General features: G+C 44.5%; 2 protein-coding genes across 13 annotated transcripts in view; one reads left to right on the top strand and one right to left on the bottom strand.

Annotated features, from left to right (window-relative positions):
- Nucleotides 1-485: 485 nt before the first annotated feature.
- On the bottom strand, nucleotides 486-11,111 carry RWDD2B (RWD domain containing 2B). Of its 7 annotated transcripts, XM_053657656.1 has the most exons (7): nucleotides 10,967-11,059; nucleotides 6,383-6,552; nucleotides 4,983-5,061; nucleotides 4,162-4,388; nucleotides 4,009-4,076; nucleotides 3,521-3,886; nucleotides 486-2,973 (listed from the first exon to the last, which is right to left on the bottom strand). In XM_053657656.1, exons 4-7 carry the CDS (start codon nucleotides 4,372-4,374, stop codon nucleotides 2,739-2,741), a joined length of 882 nt encoding a protein of 293 aa, XP_053513631.1. In that variant the 5' UTR covers nucleotides 4,375-4,388; nucleotides 4,983-5,061; nucleotides 6,383-6,552; nucleotides 10,967-11,059; the 3' UTR covers nucleotides 486-2,738. The 7 variants fall into 7 exon arrangements, with proteins under 7 accessions (XP_053513631.1, XP_037017392.2, XP_037017391.2 ...); XM_037161497.2 differs by lacking the exon at nucleotides 4,983-5,061 and having other exon boundaries at nucleotides 11,023-11,111; XM_037161496.2 differs by lacking the exon at nucleotides 4,983-5,061.
- A 48-nt stretch (nucleotides 11,112-11,159) lies between these two features.
- The window catches only part of USP16 (ubiquitin specific peptidase 16), a 28,571-nt gene continuing 24,325 nt past the window's right edge, over nucleotides 11,160-15,405 (top strand). For 3 of the 6 annotated variants that reach the window (XM_053657654.1, XM_053657655.1, XM_053657650.1), the window contains exons 1-3: nucleotides 11,160-11,244; nucleotides 13,963-14,057; nucleotides 14,367-14,468. In XM_053657654.1, the coding sequence (XP_053513629.1) occupies nucleotides 14,408-14,468 (61 nt within the window). In that variant the 5' untranslated portion in view covers nucleotides 11,160-11,244; nucleotides 13,963-14,057; nucleotides 14,367-14,407. Of the gene's footprint in view, nucleotides 11,245-11,824; nucleotides 12,069-12,381; nucleotides 12,607-13,962; nucleotides 14,058-14,366; nucleotides 14,469-15,405 lie in introns of those variants that run through there. The other 3 variants (XM_053657653.1, XM_053657652.1, XM_037161491.2) reach the window with 3 other exon arrangements.

Raw genomic sequence — 15,405 nt, 5'->3', positions numbered from 1 at the left:
TGTTTTCCTTAACTCTCCTTAACAAGTAGTGAAGTTTATTTCCCTGTCCGGACGCCATGGCATCAGATCCCCAGATTGTGCCTCAGTGGGAGCCTCCTGGTGCCCCTCGGCAGGGTTCTGATGGGCTCAGTTTACGCTAAGTTGTGTCATCGGGCGTGTGTGTCCTTAACTCTCGGCTGCCTTGCGGTCTTTAGGGACATTCACTAATGACATATTCCGTTGCGTTTCTCCGATATACTGAAAATACAGTTTTCTTAAAAAAAAAAAGAAAGAAAGAAATAACCCTGGCTGGTGTGGCTCAGTGGATTGAGCACCAACCCGAGAATGAAAGGCTCACCCGTTGGATTCCCAGTCAGCGCACATGCGTGAGTTTCAGGGCTGCATCCCCAGTAGGTGCACTACCCTTTGATGTTTCCCTCTCTCCCACCCTTTCCCTCTGTCTAAAAATAAATACAGTCTTTGTAAAAGAAATTTTATTAATAAATAGTAAATAGAATGAGCAAAGACTGAAAATGCTTTAGCAGTTTAATCCTGCTAAAAGTAGTATATGCAGCATCTGGCCCTTTTGGGGGCCTCTGGGGATGTCAGATCCCATGTGTTGGGGGGATCCATCCGAATCTGAAAGTGGCTGGCGGAGTCAGAAACCAGAGTTAAGGGGCAGGTCCATCTGGCTGTGTGGTGGCCATGGATATGGCAGGGGGGGCGGGGGTGGGACAGTCTGAGGAGGAGCACAGGGCTCTCACCCAATGCAGTCAGACCAGTCAGTGCCATTCTGTCCTTACAGGAACACCAAGGCCACTGCCTCCTTAGTTCTTTATTCCTGCTGGCTTTTACTGACAGTCACATAGGTTGCCTGCAACTCATTACTAAGATGACCAATGCATTGTGTCCCTCTTAATACCATTCTTCTAACCGAGTCTCACACATCAAGGAACACCCAACACAGCATCAGCCTGAGTGCTAGCAAGCTAGTGAAGAAACACTTAGTAAGCACTTTTGGAGCTAGCTGTTGGGGGGCCTGCAAAACCAGGCTGAGTGACTGTGACTGTAGGTGAACTTCCTGAAACTAAATTTACACAAAATCATTTCCAGAATAAGAAAATTGTTCAAATGCAATATGCCAAAAATGAATCCTCTAAATTACCAATTTGATGGGCGATTGAGGCCTGTTAAAAAGTGTGAGCTCTGCTTGTGCCTCAGCCTTCTGTGAGGCAAGCCCAAGGATGGAACCCAGTATGGAGAAGTGTACAAACCCAGAGGTGAGTGGCAAACTCCACTGAAGAAAACTTCATCCTGGCTGGTGTGGCTCTGGCCTGCAAACTGAAAGGTCACCGGTTTGATTCCCAGTCAGGGCACATGCCTGGCTTGCAGGCCAGGTCCCAGTGGGGGACATGCGTGAAGCAACTGATTGAATTCTCTCTCACATCAGTGCTCTCTCCCTCTTCTTCCCTCCCTTCCCCTCTCTCTTAAAAAAAGAAATAAAATCTTTAAAAAAACAAAACAAAAAATTCACCTATTTGTGTATCAAATGTTTGGGGTAGATCTAAAACTAAAGTTTTGAAAAATATGTTTGGCAAAATAGCTTTCAACTGCTAGTAAGAGGCACACAAACAGCCTTGGCCACTGTGGCTCTGTTGGAGAGTGGTCCAGTAACCAAAAGTGTTGCGGGTTCGATTCCTGGTCAGGGCACATACTTAGATGGCAGGTTTAGTCCCCGGTCAGGGTGTGTATGAGAGGCAACCAATAGATGTTTCTAAGCATGTTCTTGGTGAGGATTAAAATTTTTTTAATAAAGAGAAAGGTGATTTTTATTTCTTGAGTTTCAGATCTTTATTTAAGCCCATGCTAATGTATTTACATTGACACAAATATTTGTTGGATTTTTAGTCCCTAAATAATGCTTTACTGAATAATGAGCTCATTAACTTTTTTTTTTTTAAGATTTTATTTACTTATCTTTAGAGGGGAAGGAGAGGGGGAGACAAACATCAATGTATGGATGCCTCTAGTGCATCCCCTTCTGGGAACTGGCCTGCAACCCAGGCATGTGCCCTGACTGGGAATCGAACCACGATGTTCTGGTTCACAGGCCTGCGCTCAATCCACTGAGCTACACCAGCCAGGGCTAGGATTAATTTTTTTTAAGAGGCACACAAATATAAATTAAATTGTTTCTATTTCACAACAAGCTGTCTAGAGATAGGTAGGGGCTGGCGCAGCCTGACAACACGCCGTGGAATCTCCGCAGTTCCCCGGGCCCTCCCTGCCCTTGTGGCTGAAAGGAGTACTGCAGCCCCAGCAGAAAGAGGGAGCGGAGGTGCCCTGGCTGTGTCCATCTTGTTAATCAGGAAAGCAAAAGTCTTCCGAGGCATCCCCTAGCCAAAGTCACCTGAGCTGCCAGAGAGGCCGGGAGAGCTCATGGGGGCAGGTAAAGGGCAAGGGGTTGAGAATGGGTGGCAAGATGGGTCACCAACACAATCTAACTCAAGTCAAATTAATTTCTCTTTCAAAATGGGCATATAAAGAAATTTCAATACCTTTAAGGGTATAACTTAAAACTCAGTACTGCTTTCCATCAGGACATATTTTTAACACATGCACTTCAGCTGTACTACTTTTTCACCCCTAACATTCTAGAATGGGATGGAAGTAAAATTACTTCATATTTCAAGAAAGAGTGGATAGAAAAAACAAGTGGCCAACAGTGACAAAATACTTCCAACTCCTCCTCTACTCAGTCATTGTCCTTCTACACCAAAGAGCATCTGGAAAACCCCCCCACACCCTTTGGCATTCAAAAACTGATACAGCTGACCAAAGTCCATGTGGTTTCCTCTGGGTCCATTAACACTGAACACTTTTTCCTCAAAGCCTGAAAATTTTCTTTGTCTTTCCATTTCACCATTTGTGCCATCCAAAGGAATGTCTTCTCGGTGGCGAATCAAAATTCTCTTCCAGTTTAATTTTCTGAGCCTGAAAAGAAATTTTTGAGTAGAAAATTTAAAACTATGTTGTGCATTCTAGGGCACTGACAATATTGTCCTAGAAGTGAAGAAGCCTGTATTTATGTCAGGGATCTATTTTAAGCAAATGCGATTCTAGTCCTAACCCTAACCCCAAACTTATTTACTGCCATTACCACTGATGTGGAAATTACTGAATCTCAAACGGCCAAAAGGGGCTTCTCAGAAACTCACTTAGGGTGTCTATGGAGAAATGAGACAATTAGAAATTCCCTTGTTTCACAGGGAATACACAGCTCAAGATGAGGGGAGAATCAGATCCATGAGGATGGAGGGCCCTGGTTCAACATCTGCTTACAGACATCTCCCAGGTACACTGTGTCAGGTAAGGGATATGATGCTGACCACACGGGGGGGGGGGGGGGGTTCTATTTGATCCACCGACTTGAGGCTGAATTCCCACGAGATACAACCTCAGGGTCGTACTTAGTTCTAGATCTCCAGTTCTAGTTCAGTACTAAAATGACAGACAGCACACAAAATCTGTGAAAGCGAACCTGGACCAGAATTCTTCACAAGCACTTTGTAGGCCTTCCACACAGACAACGCCTGGTTTCCCTGGCATGCTGAACCCAGACAGGGAAAGCTCCTTCGCCCACTCCAGAATATGCTTCCTTTTGCATTTGTTGTAGATGTGGTGGCTATAGATCCAGAGTCTCGTGAGAACGAGAAGGGTGGGCTGGACTGCACCTCCTGAAGTGGGAAGAGGGGCAATGTCTCTGCTGACAAAGGCAGGGGCGTGTTCTCTAACCCAGTCGGTGGCATGCAACACACAGACATCTCCAAGGCAATTCTTCTGCAGGTGTGCGGTCAGATCCGTGTTCAGCTGAGTCTGCTGGGATCTACTTAATGATAGTGATCTGCTACCAAATAAGTGGGAGAAAAAAATTAAGTCAATTTTCTTGGAACAGAAAACAAACTCAAGAATTGCTTTTATCCCCCAATTAATTTTGAACCCCTAAGTTAGCCAGTTCCCGTAACACACCTGACAGTGATTTCAGGCAGGACTGCAGGGTATTTAAAGGGAAGAGTGCAGGCCAGGGAAAACACCACCTGATCAAAAGAGAAGAAAAAGGCCCTAAGCGCTTGTTCTAGGTCTTGACCTGTTTCAATCCTCCCAAAAGCAAAACTGAATTACCATTGCCCCAGAAGCTACGTCCAGGTTCATGTTGATTGTAAAGTACACTTTCGAAGATCGCCCTTCCATTGACCTCTTTTCAATGCAATCTTTCAGTTCTGCAACAGCCAGCTGGTCATTCACTACGAGCTCATTCTCACCAGGGAACATGCTGGCCAGCAGGTCTAACTCAGAGAGCTGGGCCTCAGCCTGTTCCATCTCAACCATTTTCATCTACCTATAAGTTTCTATGGAGGTAAGAATAAGACAGACAAATAACACATACAATCTTGGACGAACTCTGCAGATTATTCAAAATGCATTTGATTTCTTCATAAAATGTGTAATTTAATCAGAGTATCTTTCCTATTGTTCAACTTTGTAGTATGTTGTAACATGTATGTAATAGATATAATATGTTAAGGACCTAAAATGTGGGACAGTCCATTGAGAAGACTAAAACTCTAATAATAACCAGGAACCAATTCCTACATATCTAGATAGTTGATCAGGCTTCTTGAGCTACCACAATAGGCAATTTCATTAAAGAAATCTAACTATGGAGTGAAAAGGCGCATATCAGGGGCCAGGAAAGAGGCTGTGACAGACTGCCTTGGAAACCTAAAATGAACAGAATAAAAGAGCTAATTATATGGATGGCTAATTTTCTCTTAACTTAATGTTAAATGTATTAGTTTTTAAAGATCAGAAGAATGTGAAAAGAAAATAAAGACTGGTAATTATTCCACAGCTCAAGTAACCACTGTTAATATTTAAAAAGTACAAGGTTAGAAAATTCAAGTAGAAGAGAAAAAATTTAAAATGAAGGTATAGTTTCCTGCCCTGGCCAGGCAGCTCAAATGCTTGGAGCATTGTCCCGATACGCCAAGGTTGTGGGTTCCATCCCGTGTCAGGGCGCACCTGAGAATCAACCAAAGAATGCATCAATAAGTGGAACAAAAAATTCTGTCTGTCTGTCTGTCTCTCCCCCCCTCCCCCCAATCTGAAGTCAATAAATAAAAAAAATTTTAATGATGTAGCTTTCTGCTGGTAGTCTCTTCTTCTACCTAAATCCCCAATCCAAGGCAAAGAGGTTTTGGTGTTTTGTATCTGAAAAAAATTTAAGCATTACACAGACACACATGAAGCCATATGCTGATATAATGTGTAAATGCATGTAGAGAGTGAGATATAGAAATGTAATTGAAATGTATCCGAAGGGGATGACACCGTCATGCCCCCGAACCACACTCGGTGCATTGTCAGCACAGGGCGACCCCGGTCTCTCTGGTGAGTGACTGTCCTATTGAGTCATGTAGATAATTTGTAACTTACTGTGTTCTTTGCCTTGGACATGTGGGTTGTTTCCACATTTTGGGGGTTCTTTTTATACATACAGTTTGATGAACATACATGTTTAGTTTGGTAATGCTCTCTATACAAGGATAAGTGTGTAGAGATGGCTTGTCAAAACGACAGGCACAACATTGTAAATTCTGCGAGATGTCACTGAGTTGTCTTCTAGAAAGTTACCATATGGAAATTTAAATTTTTTTACATAGTTCCCACCTAAAAAAAAAATTAAGACATCATCTTGTCATGGTGTTTTGTGTCTGGGTCGGACACTCAAACAGGGTTTTCGGGCCAGGTAGGACTCTTAACAAAAGACAAAGAGGAAAGAGCTGATAAAGCACTTGAAGAAATAATGGCTGAAAACTTTCCAACTGTGTCAAAAGACATAAACGAATTAAAAAAGCTGAACATATCTTAAGCAGAATGGACCCAGATAAATCCATATCAAGACACATCATAGTCAAAGTCCTGAAAATTAAAAACAAAGACAATATACCAAAAGCAGCAACAGAGAAATGAACCTTAGCTATGAGGGGAAAAGATCATTTAGGAGGGCACTTCTCATCAGAAATTGTGAAGGCCAGAAAGAAGAGACATAGTATCTTTCCCCTGCTGAAAGTAAAGACAGATCATCCTGCAGTACTAGATCCTGTGGCAATACCCTTCAGGAATGAAGGCGAAATCAAGACATTCTAAGAGGAATGAAACAACTACTAACAGTTGGCTAAATGTGGGTAAAAGGAAAGGACTTTAACTTTCCAATTCATGTGCTTCAATATTACTTGTAGTTTTGTGATTAGTCTGCAGTTCTAAATGCAGCAGGAAGAAAGGTTACACTTGGGAAAAAGAAAGACCTCAATCCCATTGGTATAAAGGAAAACATGCTTACCTACTCTGTAAAATCAAACACCATTATTTAGGTTCTTGGTCTGTTCATGGAATCCTTTCTCCTCTTTGGTAAAGGTTTACCGAGCTGCTACTATATGCAGAACTTCACCCATCCCTCCTTCCTGGAGCCTTCTATTTAGTTTGAGGATCAGGAGATAAATCCAACAAGGCCTAGAGCAATGAAGATAAAAAGACTTGGTGGTAAGTAACCAGTATAGGTTTTATCTCGGGGATGCAGATGAGGGCACAATGACATGGGCTGCCAGGAAAGATTTGGTGACAGTGGCAGGATCTGAGCGGAGCCTTGGAAGGAGAAGACTCAGATGAGTGGAGCAGGAGCCCCAGGGGGAGAGAGCAGGAAGGTTTGGGGGGGGGGCGGGCAATGAGGGCAGCATAGGCCTGGACTGTCCCTTCCTCACATGCCAAGGCATAATTCAGAAGCTCATAATTTGGACTATTTTCTCTTGTGCTCCTTACTTGATGTTTGTCCCCTGGACCCGTTCTGGCCTTTCTTTTCCCTCTGGACAACTGACCTCTGCAGCCTACAGCACTGGCGTCTTCTGCCTTTCTTGTGGTTGGGTTCAGACAGTGTGCAGGCAGGAAGTGGGAGGATGGGGGAGGGAAGATTCAGGGACTTCTTCGCTGGTCTTCTCTGCGTTGGTAGGATTTTGACAATGGTGGTGATCAACTAAAGACCACATCTTCTGCAGGCAGCCCTCGTTCCACAACTCCAGCCGACCTCTCGGGCCTAGGGGTAGGCGTGGTTCCTTCAAACTTGGCCGTGCTCTGTAAATTGCCTCTTTACTAAGATCTCTTCTAAGTTTCATAGTTGAGCATGTGTTTATTTTCCTCCAGACTCAAGTTTTCTTAACTTGCACTCCACATTGTCATTGCAGTGACTAAGCATAGTGTCTACTAGATGCATACAGAAACGAGCAAGACACTATAAGAGAAAAAAGTTAACCTAACTGGTGGCTTGGCAGCAGTGTTGCAATCCAAGGGGAAGGAGCAGCATGTTAGCGTCCCCCCCCCGCCCCCTCCCTGCAGGGGCGGCGGGGGGGGGGGGAGCAGAGGAGAAGCTAGCCCGCCCTACAGCTACACAGGGGAGTGAAGCTGGCAGTTTCACAGACTCAGCAGCAGGAAAGGCCACGCCTTGAGATGGATCTGCTCCTGACAGGATGCCTCACATGGTCAGTATGACGCCTGGAAGAAAGGTTACACTTGGGAAAAAGAAAGACCTCAATCCCATTGGTATAAAGGAAAACATGCTTACCTACTCTGTAAAATCAAACACCATTATTTAGGTTCTTGGTCTGTTCATGGAATCCTTTCTCCCCTTTGGTAAAGGTTTACCGAGCTGCTACTATATGCAGAACTTCACCCATCCCCCCTTCTAGAAACATGTCTCTCTATTCAAGTCTTCTCTGTTTCATCCAATATGCTTGGATCATTTCTTTAACATCAGAAAATGGTACTTGGTCAACAATTTAGCTAGTTCATTGTAGGGTCCTTTTAAAGAACAGAAGAACTTTCACTGAAAAAAGGAAGTGGATTATTCAAGGTGGCAGATCATGAGCTGCCTCGGGTCCTGTCAAAAACACATCCAAGACTGTGGGGTGACTCCATGTGACTGGGCATTGGGGTTCGGTGGAACCATCAGGAACACGCATCAGGAACACAGGAAGTGCTCTCACACACGCTGGGCTGCCGCACTCATCAGCGTGTAAAGCAGTGCCAACGCCACTTCATTCCTAATGCCAGTGCCACACCGGGGAAAAAATTACAGTGTTCTGTTTAAGTAAGTTATTGAAATGCAGAATGACACAAAGTTCAACAGGTTTATTGAGGGTGACCACGGGTCATCCTGCTGTCCTGACTGATCTAGTATTGATCTTAGACAAAAGGGACATTTGGACAATAGATTATATGGGCACATTTTTTGTGTGTAGCTCTATTGTTACCTCCTAATGTGCACCATGAATCTCTTAAGAGGAGGCTTTAATATGCATAGGATCCCAAACCCACCTGACCCTAGGTCATTTTTTCCAGACATAGTGACATTAGCTCTTCCCTACACAGATCAGGAATCCCTGGTTGTCATCTAGCCACTTCAATTTAAGTAGTTGATTACCAAGGCTACCTACCATCTTCACTGAGTCCTTTAAACAGTTTTCTTTACTAGCAAGTGATTTCATATAATTTTAATGTCCTACTATTTTCACTTGGCATCCTAACTTAAGCATTTGCTCTGTTACTAAAACCCCCCCATAAATATTTATAATTCCTGGACTTATTTGAATTCTACAAATATCTTTTCTAACCTGTTTTGAAGTTGAAGACTCTAGGAAACAACTCATTGGGTGGTTATTAGAGGAAATGAATTCACTTTGGTCTTTTGATTGTATCAGTTTATGTACTGTTGCCAGACTGCCAAAGCACCACTTACCAACTGTGACCTTAGGCGGGTGGTTAACTCTATGCCTCAGTCTCACAGTCTCCAAAATGGAAGGACAGGGTTGCAGTGAGGACTGGCTGAGGTTGTGTGCAAACTGCATGAACCAGTGCTTGGCAACAGAGGAAGTGCTAGAAAAGTGCTGCTACTACTGGTACTGGTCGCTCATTCCACAAAGGTTTCTTGAGCACCTATTGCATCCAGCTGTCCTTGGCACTAAGATTGTAACAATGAACAGAAGTGAAAAAACCAACCCCTCCCCCCAAACCAACAAAATTCTGTTTTCACCCCTGGCTGATGTGGCTCAGTGGAGTGCATGGTTATGAACCAAAGGGTCACAGCTTCCATTCCCAGTCAGGGAACATGCCTGGGTTTCCGGTTAGGTCCCCAGTAGGGGGCGCGTGAGAGGCAACCACACATTGATGTTTCTCTCCCTTTCCCTGTCTCTAAAAATAAAGAAAAAAATTTTTTTAAAGTTTGATGTATAGATCTTCATAGGTGCATCTTCTACTTGGTGTTTTCTAGGCATTTTTCAATTTAATTAAATAATCTAGTTTTTCTTCAAGTTTTATAAAACATTTCATGCATATTGCAAAGTTGAGAATTTTACAGTGAAACAGTGGAACAATCCTCAAAGGAAGGAGAGGTGGGGGCGGGGCGGGGGAAAATGACTCTGCTCCCCAGGGAACATTCAATAAAGTATGAGAACATTTTGGGTTGTCACAATGGATGGGTGTTTTGGGCACCTAATGGGTAGGGCCCAGGGATGCTGCTCCAGTTACTACAATACACATGACGTGCCCCTACAAATAAAAAATTTTGCTGGTCCAAAATGTGCATAGTGCTGAGGTCAAGAAACTGACCTAAACACTTTACCATTTTTATTAACCAGCTATTTTTATTTTTATTCTCATCTAATCCATCTACCAACCCATCCATTCTCATGCATTTCTACAGACATTAGTATACTTCTCCCTACTTCAGCATGCATAACATTAGTATGCAAATTAATGTTTTTCTTTTGAGGTAAAAATGGAATGCGGATCTTGAGTTTTGATACCTTTGTACAACTGTGTAACTCAAACCCTTGGTCAGTCCCTGCCCAACCCCCTCAAGGCAGCCACTGCTCTGGTTTTTTCACTGCAATTCGATTGGCCTATTCTAGAAATTCATAAGGCAGAACCATACAGTAGGTACTTGGCGTATGAATTGTACCACACTGTTTTACAACTCATCCATGTTCTCGTATTAGTAGTTTCTTTCTATTGCTTAGTGGTATGTCACCATGTGACTATACCAGTTTTTCCATTCTTTTGATGAAAAGTGGCTGTTTTGTTTGTGGCTGCTCTAAACATTCTTGTACAATCATTTCATTAATAACTGTTTCTTCAGCAAGTACTAAACACTATGTTCTGGACACTCTAGGTACTAGATATGCAGCAATGAACTAGACAAAGATGTCCCAACTCTTAAGGGGTTCACAATTATCCGTGTGTATGGGGTTGGGGTGCGGGAGGGACGTAAATACGTAAGTAAACATGAAAGAAAAATACCAGATGGTGGTAAGTGCTGGGCAAAGAAGTAGCACAGGGTGAAGCAAGTGAGCAAGGAGCGGTGTCCTACGTCGCCCACCCGTTTTTCTGGGACACGGTGACGTTCGCGCTGTGCAGAGTTACAGCGAGATGCCCACTACGGAGCACGAGGGGAACAGCATTGGGAGGGGGCGGGGAGCAGGTGGGCGGACGGCCACAGGATTGTTTCAGAACAGAAACAAAAGCCTGTGTGCTTAGTAAGACAGCCGGTAAAACAGTGTCAGCTGCACCAGGCCGGAGGGCCAGTATCCCCAACTCACGACTCCGGCCAATTCAACAAGTTAGGGGCCACTTTCCTCCCGGGGCTTATATGGATGAAATTTGTTGGTTTAGCTGTGAGTTGCCACTTCTGTCCGTGGCCTGTTTCCTACAGCTGGACAGCTGCAGCTCTCTGCCTCGTATCACGGAGCCTGAACGGCAGGGCTGAGTTAGCAGCTACTGCAACTTAAAGGTGCTCGCTCGGCTGGCCTTCCGACGCCCTGTGTCTGACCAAAGCGCCACCCACCAGACTACACTCTTCCGACGGCCACCAGGAACCCACCTTTAAGAGCGACGAGCGCGAAACCAACCCACAAGCCAAGTGGGAAACACACTCACATCTGGACTTCCGGTCCGAGCCGTGAGCAGGCGCAGACGGCGCCAGCGCTGCTGGACCCTGGGCCAACGCCACTTCCCAAGATGCCGCGCAGCGGAAGTTGCCGTTTTCTGGTGGCCACTCTGGCTTCCGCTCTGTCGCTTGTTATTCGTCACCGGGAGGAAGACGACGCTGGCTGACCAGAGGCCTACGACGAGCTGCACTTATGGGCGCTGTCGCTGTGGGTGAGTTCGGCCCCGCTGAGTCTCGGCCCGCGCGCCCTCCTGCGCTCCGGCACAGTAAGGTCCTGCTCCGCCTCGCTCTCTTCTGCACAGCCGCCCTGCTTCAGGCGCGGTTCCGGCCTCGGCCCGGTACCGCGTCCTCATTGGCCTCACGTCCTGTCATTCCCAGGAGCTGGCCAATGAGTTTTCGGTGCTGGCGCCCCTCTCGACCTGGGGGACACCCGCGGCTCCCGCGGGAGGTAGCAGCGGCTGGGGAGGGGCGTGGTTCTCGGGTGAGCGGGGTCGGCCCCCCTCTTGGCTCTGACCCCAGGGTGGGACTCGGGTGCGCCGAGCTCGGTGCAGCTCTTCTGTGGTTAATGCTACCGCGCAAGCCTGGGAAGCCCGGGGCGGCGGCCGGGGAAAAGGCTGAATTAACGCGAGAGCCGGTGCGACCGGCTCTCCTTTCAGTGTTGAGTGCAGTCCTGCGGAGTCTTTAGACTGAGAAGTCCGTGATCATCTGAAGACTCGCCTGAATAACTCAGTATGATTTATGGGTGCTTTACAGGGGGCGGCACCACTGCACTCTCTGGTCATCTCTCTTTAGATGTCCTTCGTAGTTGTCAGAAATGTAGTGGAGCTCTTTGCACAGAGCTGAAGTCGCCCCCTGCCCTCGCCGCGCAGAGTTTACAGCTCGCCGTTCCCGAGCCCTGGCTGCCGCAGCTCTCAGAGCAGCTCTGCCGTCACACTGCGCACTCCCTCGGGCCGGGCCTCCTTCTTTCCGCGGGGACGCGGTCGCTTCGTTCTTCTGGGCTTGCCTCCGCACGTTGTAACCATCCTTTATGCGTCAGGTGCCGTCCTCTTTACTGACACTTTAATTGCTGTAGGCAATTCGGAAGTAATGCCGAAAACCACTTTTTTCTCCTGGGGCTTTAGATGCCAGTAGAGAAATCACACATGTCCAGGTTGAAGAGGTCCCGCCAGCGATCAGAGGCCTAGAGCTGGGGGCGAGGCGTTTCGGAGTGCAGTTTACCAAAGATTGATTGGAGATGGGAAAGACAGACCTGCCCTTTAGTTTCATCTCTGACACTGGGCTCTTCCGTCATCCTGTTTCTGAGTTTCCTCCTTTGAACTTAAGTTCCATTTAAACTTTAAATTTTAAAGGGTTGTTGTGAAAGCAATTGCGATGATGATCATGAAAGGGCTTGAAGGACCCAAAACTCCATATAATTAAACTTCAGCAGTTCTGTTTGAGAAGTAATGAGAGTCAGCATTGCCGGAGCACTGGTGACAGTTTTTAAAGGGCCATGGGGGCAAGGCTCAGCAACGAGGACGGGGAAACTGTTCAGTGCTGTCCTCCGGAGAGTGACATGATGGCTTTATCGGAAGGTGCGTCTGGTGTCAGGAGGGAGTTCTATTGCAGTCAAGAGCTGGAGGGCTACTCCAGCCCCCCCCCCCCCCCCCCCCGCCAAAACCTACAATTCGAGATAAGATAAATTAAGTTACATGTTATTTTTAGGGTGAGAAGAAGTACAAGAAATATACTTTGTATTATATATAACTATATTTTGTATTCTTTTGTTGTCTTATTCATATACTTTGTAAACATAGAACCTTGTTACATTTTAGACTGTCTTTGGAAAGGTTAATTACTTGATGTGGCACTAATTTTCATACAGACCTTTTTGAATAACCTTTAAGTACACTGACCCATTAAGGGTTAAAAAAGGAATTCTTGTAAAACTCTAAGACAGGACAGGATGACAGCTAAGTAGCAGGATTAATTGGGAAGTGTTTTCCAAACATACGTTCCAGCCCTGGCTGGGTAGCTCAGTTGGTTGGAGCTTTGTTCTAATACACCAAGGTTGTGGGTTGGATCCCAGTCAGGGCACAAAGGAGAATCAACCAATGAACCATAAATAAGTGGAACAACAGATCAATGCTTCTGTCTCTCTTTCATTAATTAAAACAACATGAAAAACATATGCTCCATGTCTTACTTTTCACTATGTCAGTGATTTTCAACTGCTGTGCTACAAGAATTTTTAAAATGTGCAGCCTCTGTTTAGTCAGGGGCACTGACCTTTTTTCCCTCAGAGTGTCAAGTAAAAAAAATGACAACAGCCAACACAACAATAATCATTGGTGTGAGTGAATCAAAATTATACCTGTTTTTAAAAATATTTTATTTATTTTTAGAGAAAGGGGAAGGGAAGGTGAAAGAGAGGGAGAGAAACATCAGTGTGTGGTTGCTTCTCGTGGGTTCCCTACTGGGAACCTGGCCTGCAACCTAAGCATGTGCCCTGACTAGGTTTTGAACCAGTGACCCTTTTAGGTCACAGGCCTGTGCTCAGTCCATTGAGTTATACCTGCCAGGGCATATACCTGTTTTTTGTTTTTTGGGGTTTTTTTTTGGTCAGGTTGGCAAAAAAATGTAATGTATTTTTTGGTGTGCCACAGATTTTTAGTGTTTATGTGTGCTATGAGATGGAAAAAGTTGAAAATTGCTGACTTATGTGATCAGAATTTTAATAAGCACCTCAGGTCAAATAACTGTTATAGGCACTTCAGTGATTTTAATGCTAAGTTACTGTAATGTATGTTAAATACAACTTTTCAAAATCATTACTATTGTTTTAAAGTTAGGTGGACCTGTTTGTGCTTTCATCATTTTTCATATTTGTTCATTTGTTTTAAGAATTATTTTTAATTTTTTAAGAGAAGTTATCAATTCAATTTTCGTAGACTGTACCGCTAAGAAAGGTAGCTTGGAAGGAAAGGAAATCATCCCAGTGCCTCCAGCATCCCACGTGTGTGTGTGGTGAGAAGTCACATTCCAGGTAGGGTCAAGTGCTGAGATTTTTCATGGTCCGGGCAAGAAGACTTAGGTTCTCTCTTGACCTTTGCGTGTATCGAAAACTTCTTAACTTTACTAAGACTCCGTTTCCTAAGCTATGAAGCAAGAGTGATACTATCTGTTCTGTCTACTCGGGAGTTTTTATTGTCATGACACATGTGGATGGTCTTTTTAAATTACAGTGTGTGATAGGCATGTAAAATTTTATCTCTGGATGGGTTCTATTTCTGTCTCTTTGAGAAGTATGAACAAACTTTTTTTTTAATCAAGCTAACTTTATCTTGTTTTCTAGATTGTTATTTTGAGTCAGTAAGTAATCCATGAAGTGCCAACATGGGAAAGAAACGGACAAAGGGAAAAACTGTTCCAATTGATGATTCTTCTGAATCTTTAGGTATATTTCACCAATTGAACCCTTAAAGTGATGTTTGTATCCCTAAGTGGACATACTTTAATGTGTAAAAGTGGGATAAAAGTTTACATTATTGTTCTGTAACTTGCTTTCAACTTAATGTTTATATGTAGTACATGTCATTTAATAGTCTGCAGTGTTTTAATGGCGTGATTATTCTACTGACAAAAAAGACCATGGGTGCATACGTATTTCATGATTTATTTAGGGTGTTTGCTGTTATAATTTCAAGTAACTTTTAACTTTTTAGTGTTATGAATGGAGCAGTCGTAAACATTTCTGTACCTAAATCTCTATGCATATCCAACTATCTTCTTTGTACAGATCTTAGAAGGAAAATCGCTGCATTAAACACTGGCATAAACACTTTCAAGGCTCTGTTGGTTGTGTTGCCAAGTTACCTTCCAGAAATGTGTCACTAACTCACCGGCCCCCCACAGCATGCTGCAGGGCCCCTTTCCTTGAACCTTTATCAGTCCTGATTAATATAATTTGTAAAATGCTTTGCTGGTTTGCTCGTTGAAAAGGTTGTCTTCTTTTAGTTCATGTCTCTCTGACTACTTACTGGGATTTAGTAGTCTTTCCATGATCTCATTTGCATTGATAGTCTTGTGGTACAAACTGCTTGGACGTAAAGCTCTTCGCGACACTTGACTCATCTCTAAACCTCCTGGGTCTCTGAAACAGCCGATGCCCCTTTGAGTGGCTCTCAGAGCCTGTTACTGAACTGTTCCCAAAAGCACTTTCAGCCCCAGCCCAGCTGCTTGTGTCTGCACCGGTGTGCCTGCCATTGGGGGGGGGGGGGCGCACACACTTCCACATTCTATACCCTGTGCCTTTGCTCCTCGGACGTGTCCTTTCAGATTGCTTTTAATCCCTGAGGTCATTGTTTAAAGTGTGAGCTTTGAAGTAAAAAAGA

This window comes from Artibeus jamaicensis, unplaced genomic scaffold (assembly GCF_021234435.1).
Source record: "Artibeus jamaicensis isolate MK-2021 breed Jamaican fruit bat unplaced genomic scaffold, CSHL_Jam_final scaffold_474, whole genome shotgun sequence".
Lineage (NCBI taxonomy): Eukaryota > Metazoa > Chordata > Mammalia > Chiroptera > Phyllostomidae > Artibeus > Artibeus jamaicensis.
This window is presented reverse-complemented; position numbering and strand designations above follow the sequence as displayed.

Excerpts from the sequence above, each read along its gene's own strand:
- RWDD2B (XM_037161497.2), bottom strand. The coding sequence starts at position 4,374 with ATGAAAATGGTTGAGATGGAACAGGCTGAGGCCCAGCTCTCTGAGTTA. Across the intron at positions 4,077-4,161 it reads ACGTAGCTTCTGGGGCAATG|GTGGTGTTTTCCCTGGCCTG; the intron begins GTAATTCAGTTT and ends TCTTTTGATCAG. Across the intron at positions 2,974-3,520 it reads TGTGAAGAATTCTGGTCCAG|GCTCAGAAAATTAAACTGGA; the intron begins GTTCGCTTTCAC and ends ATTTCTTTTCAG.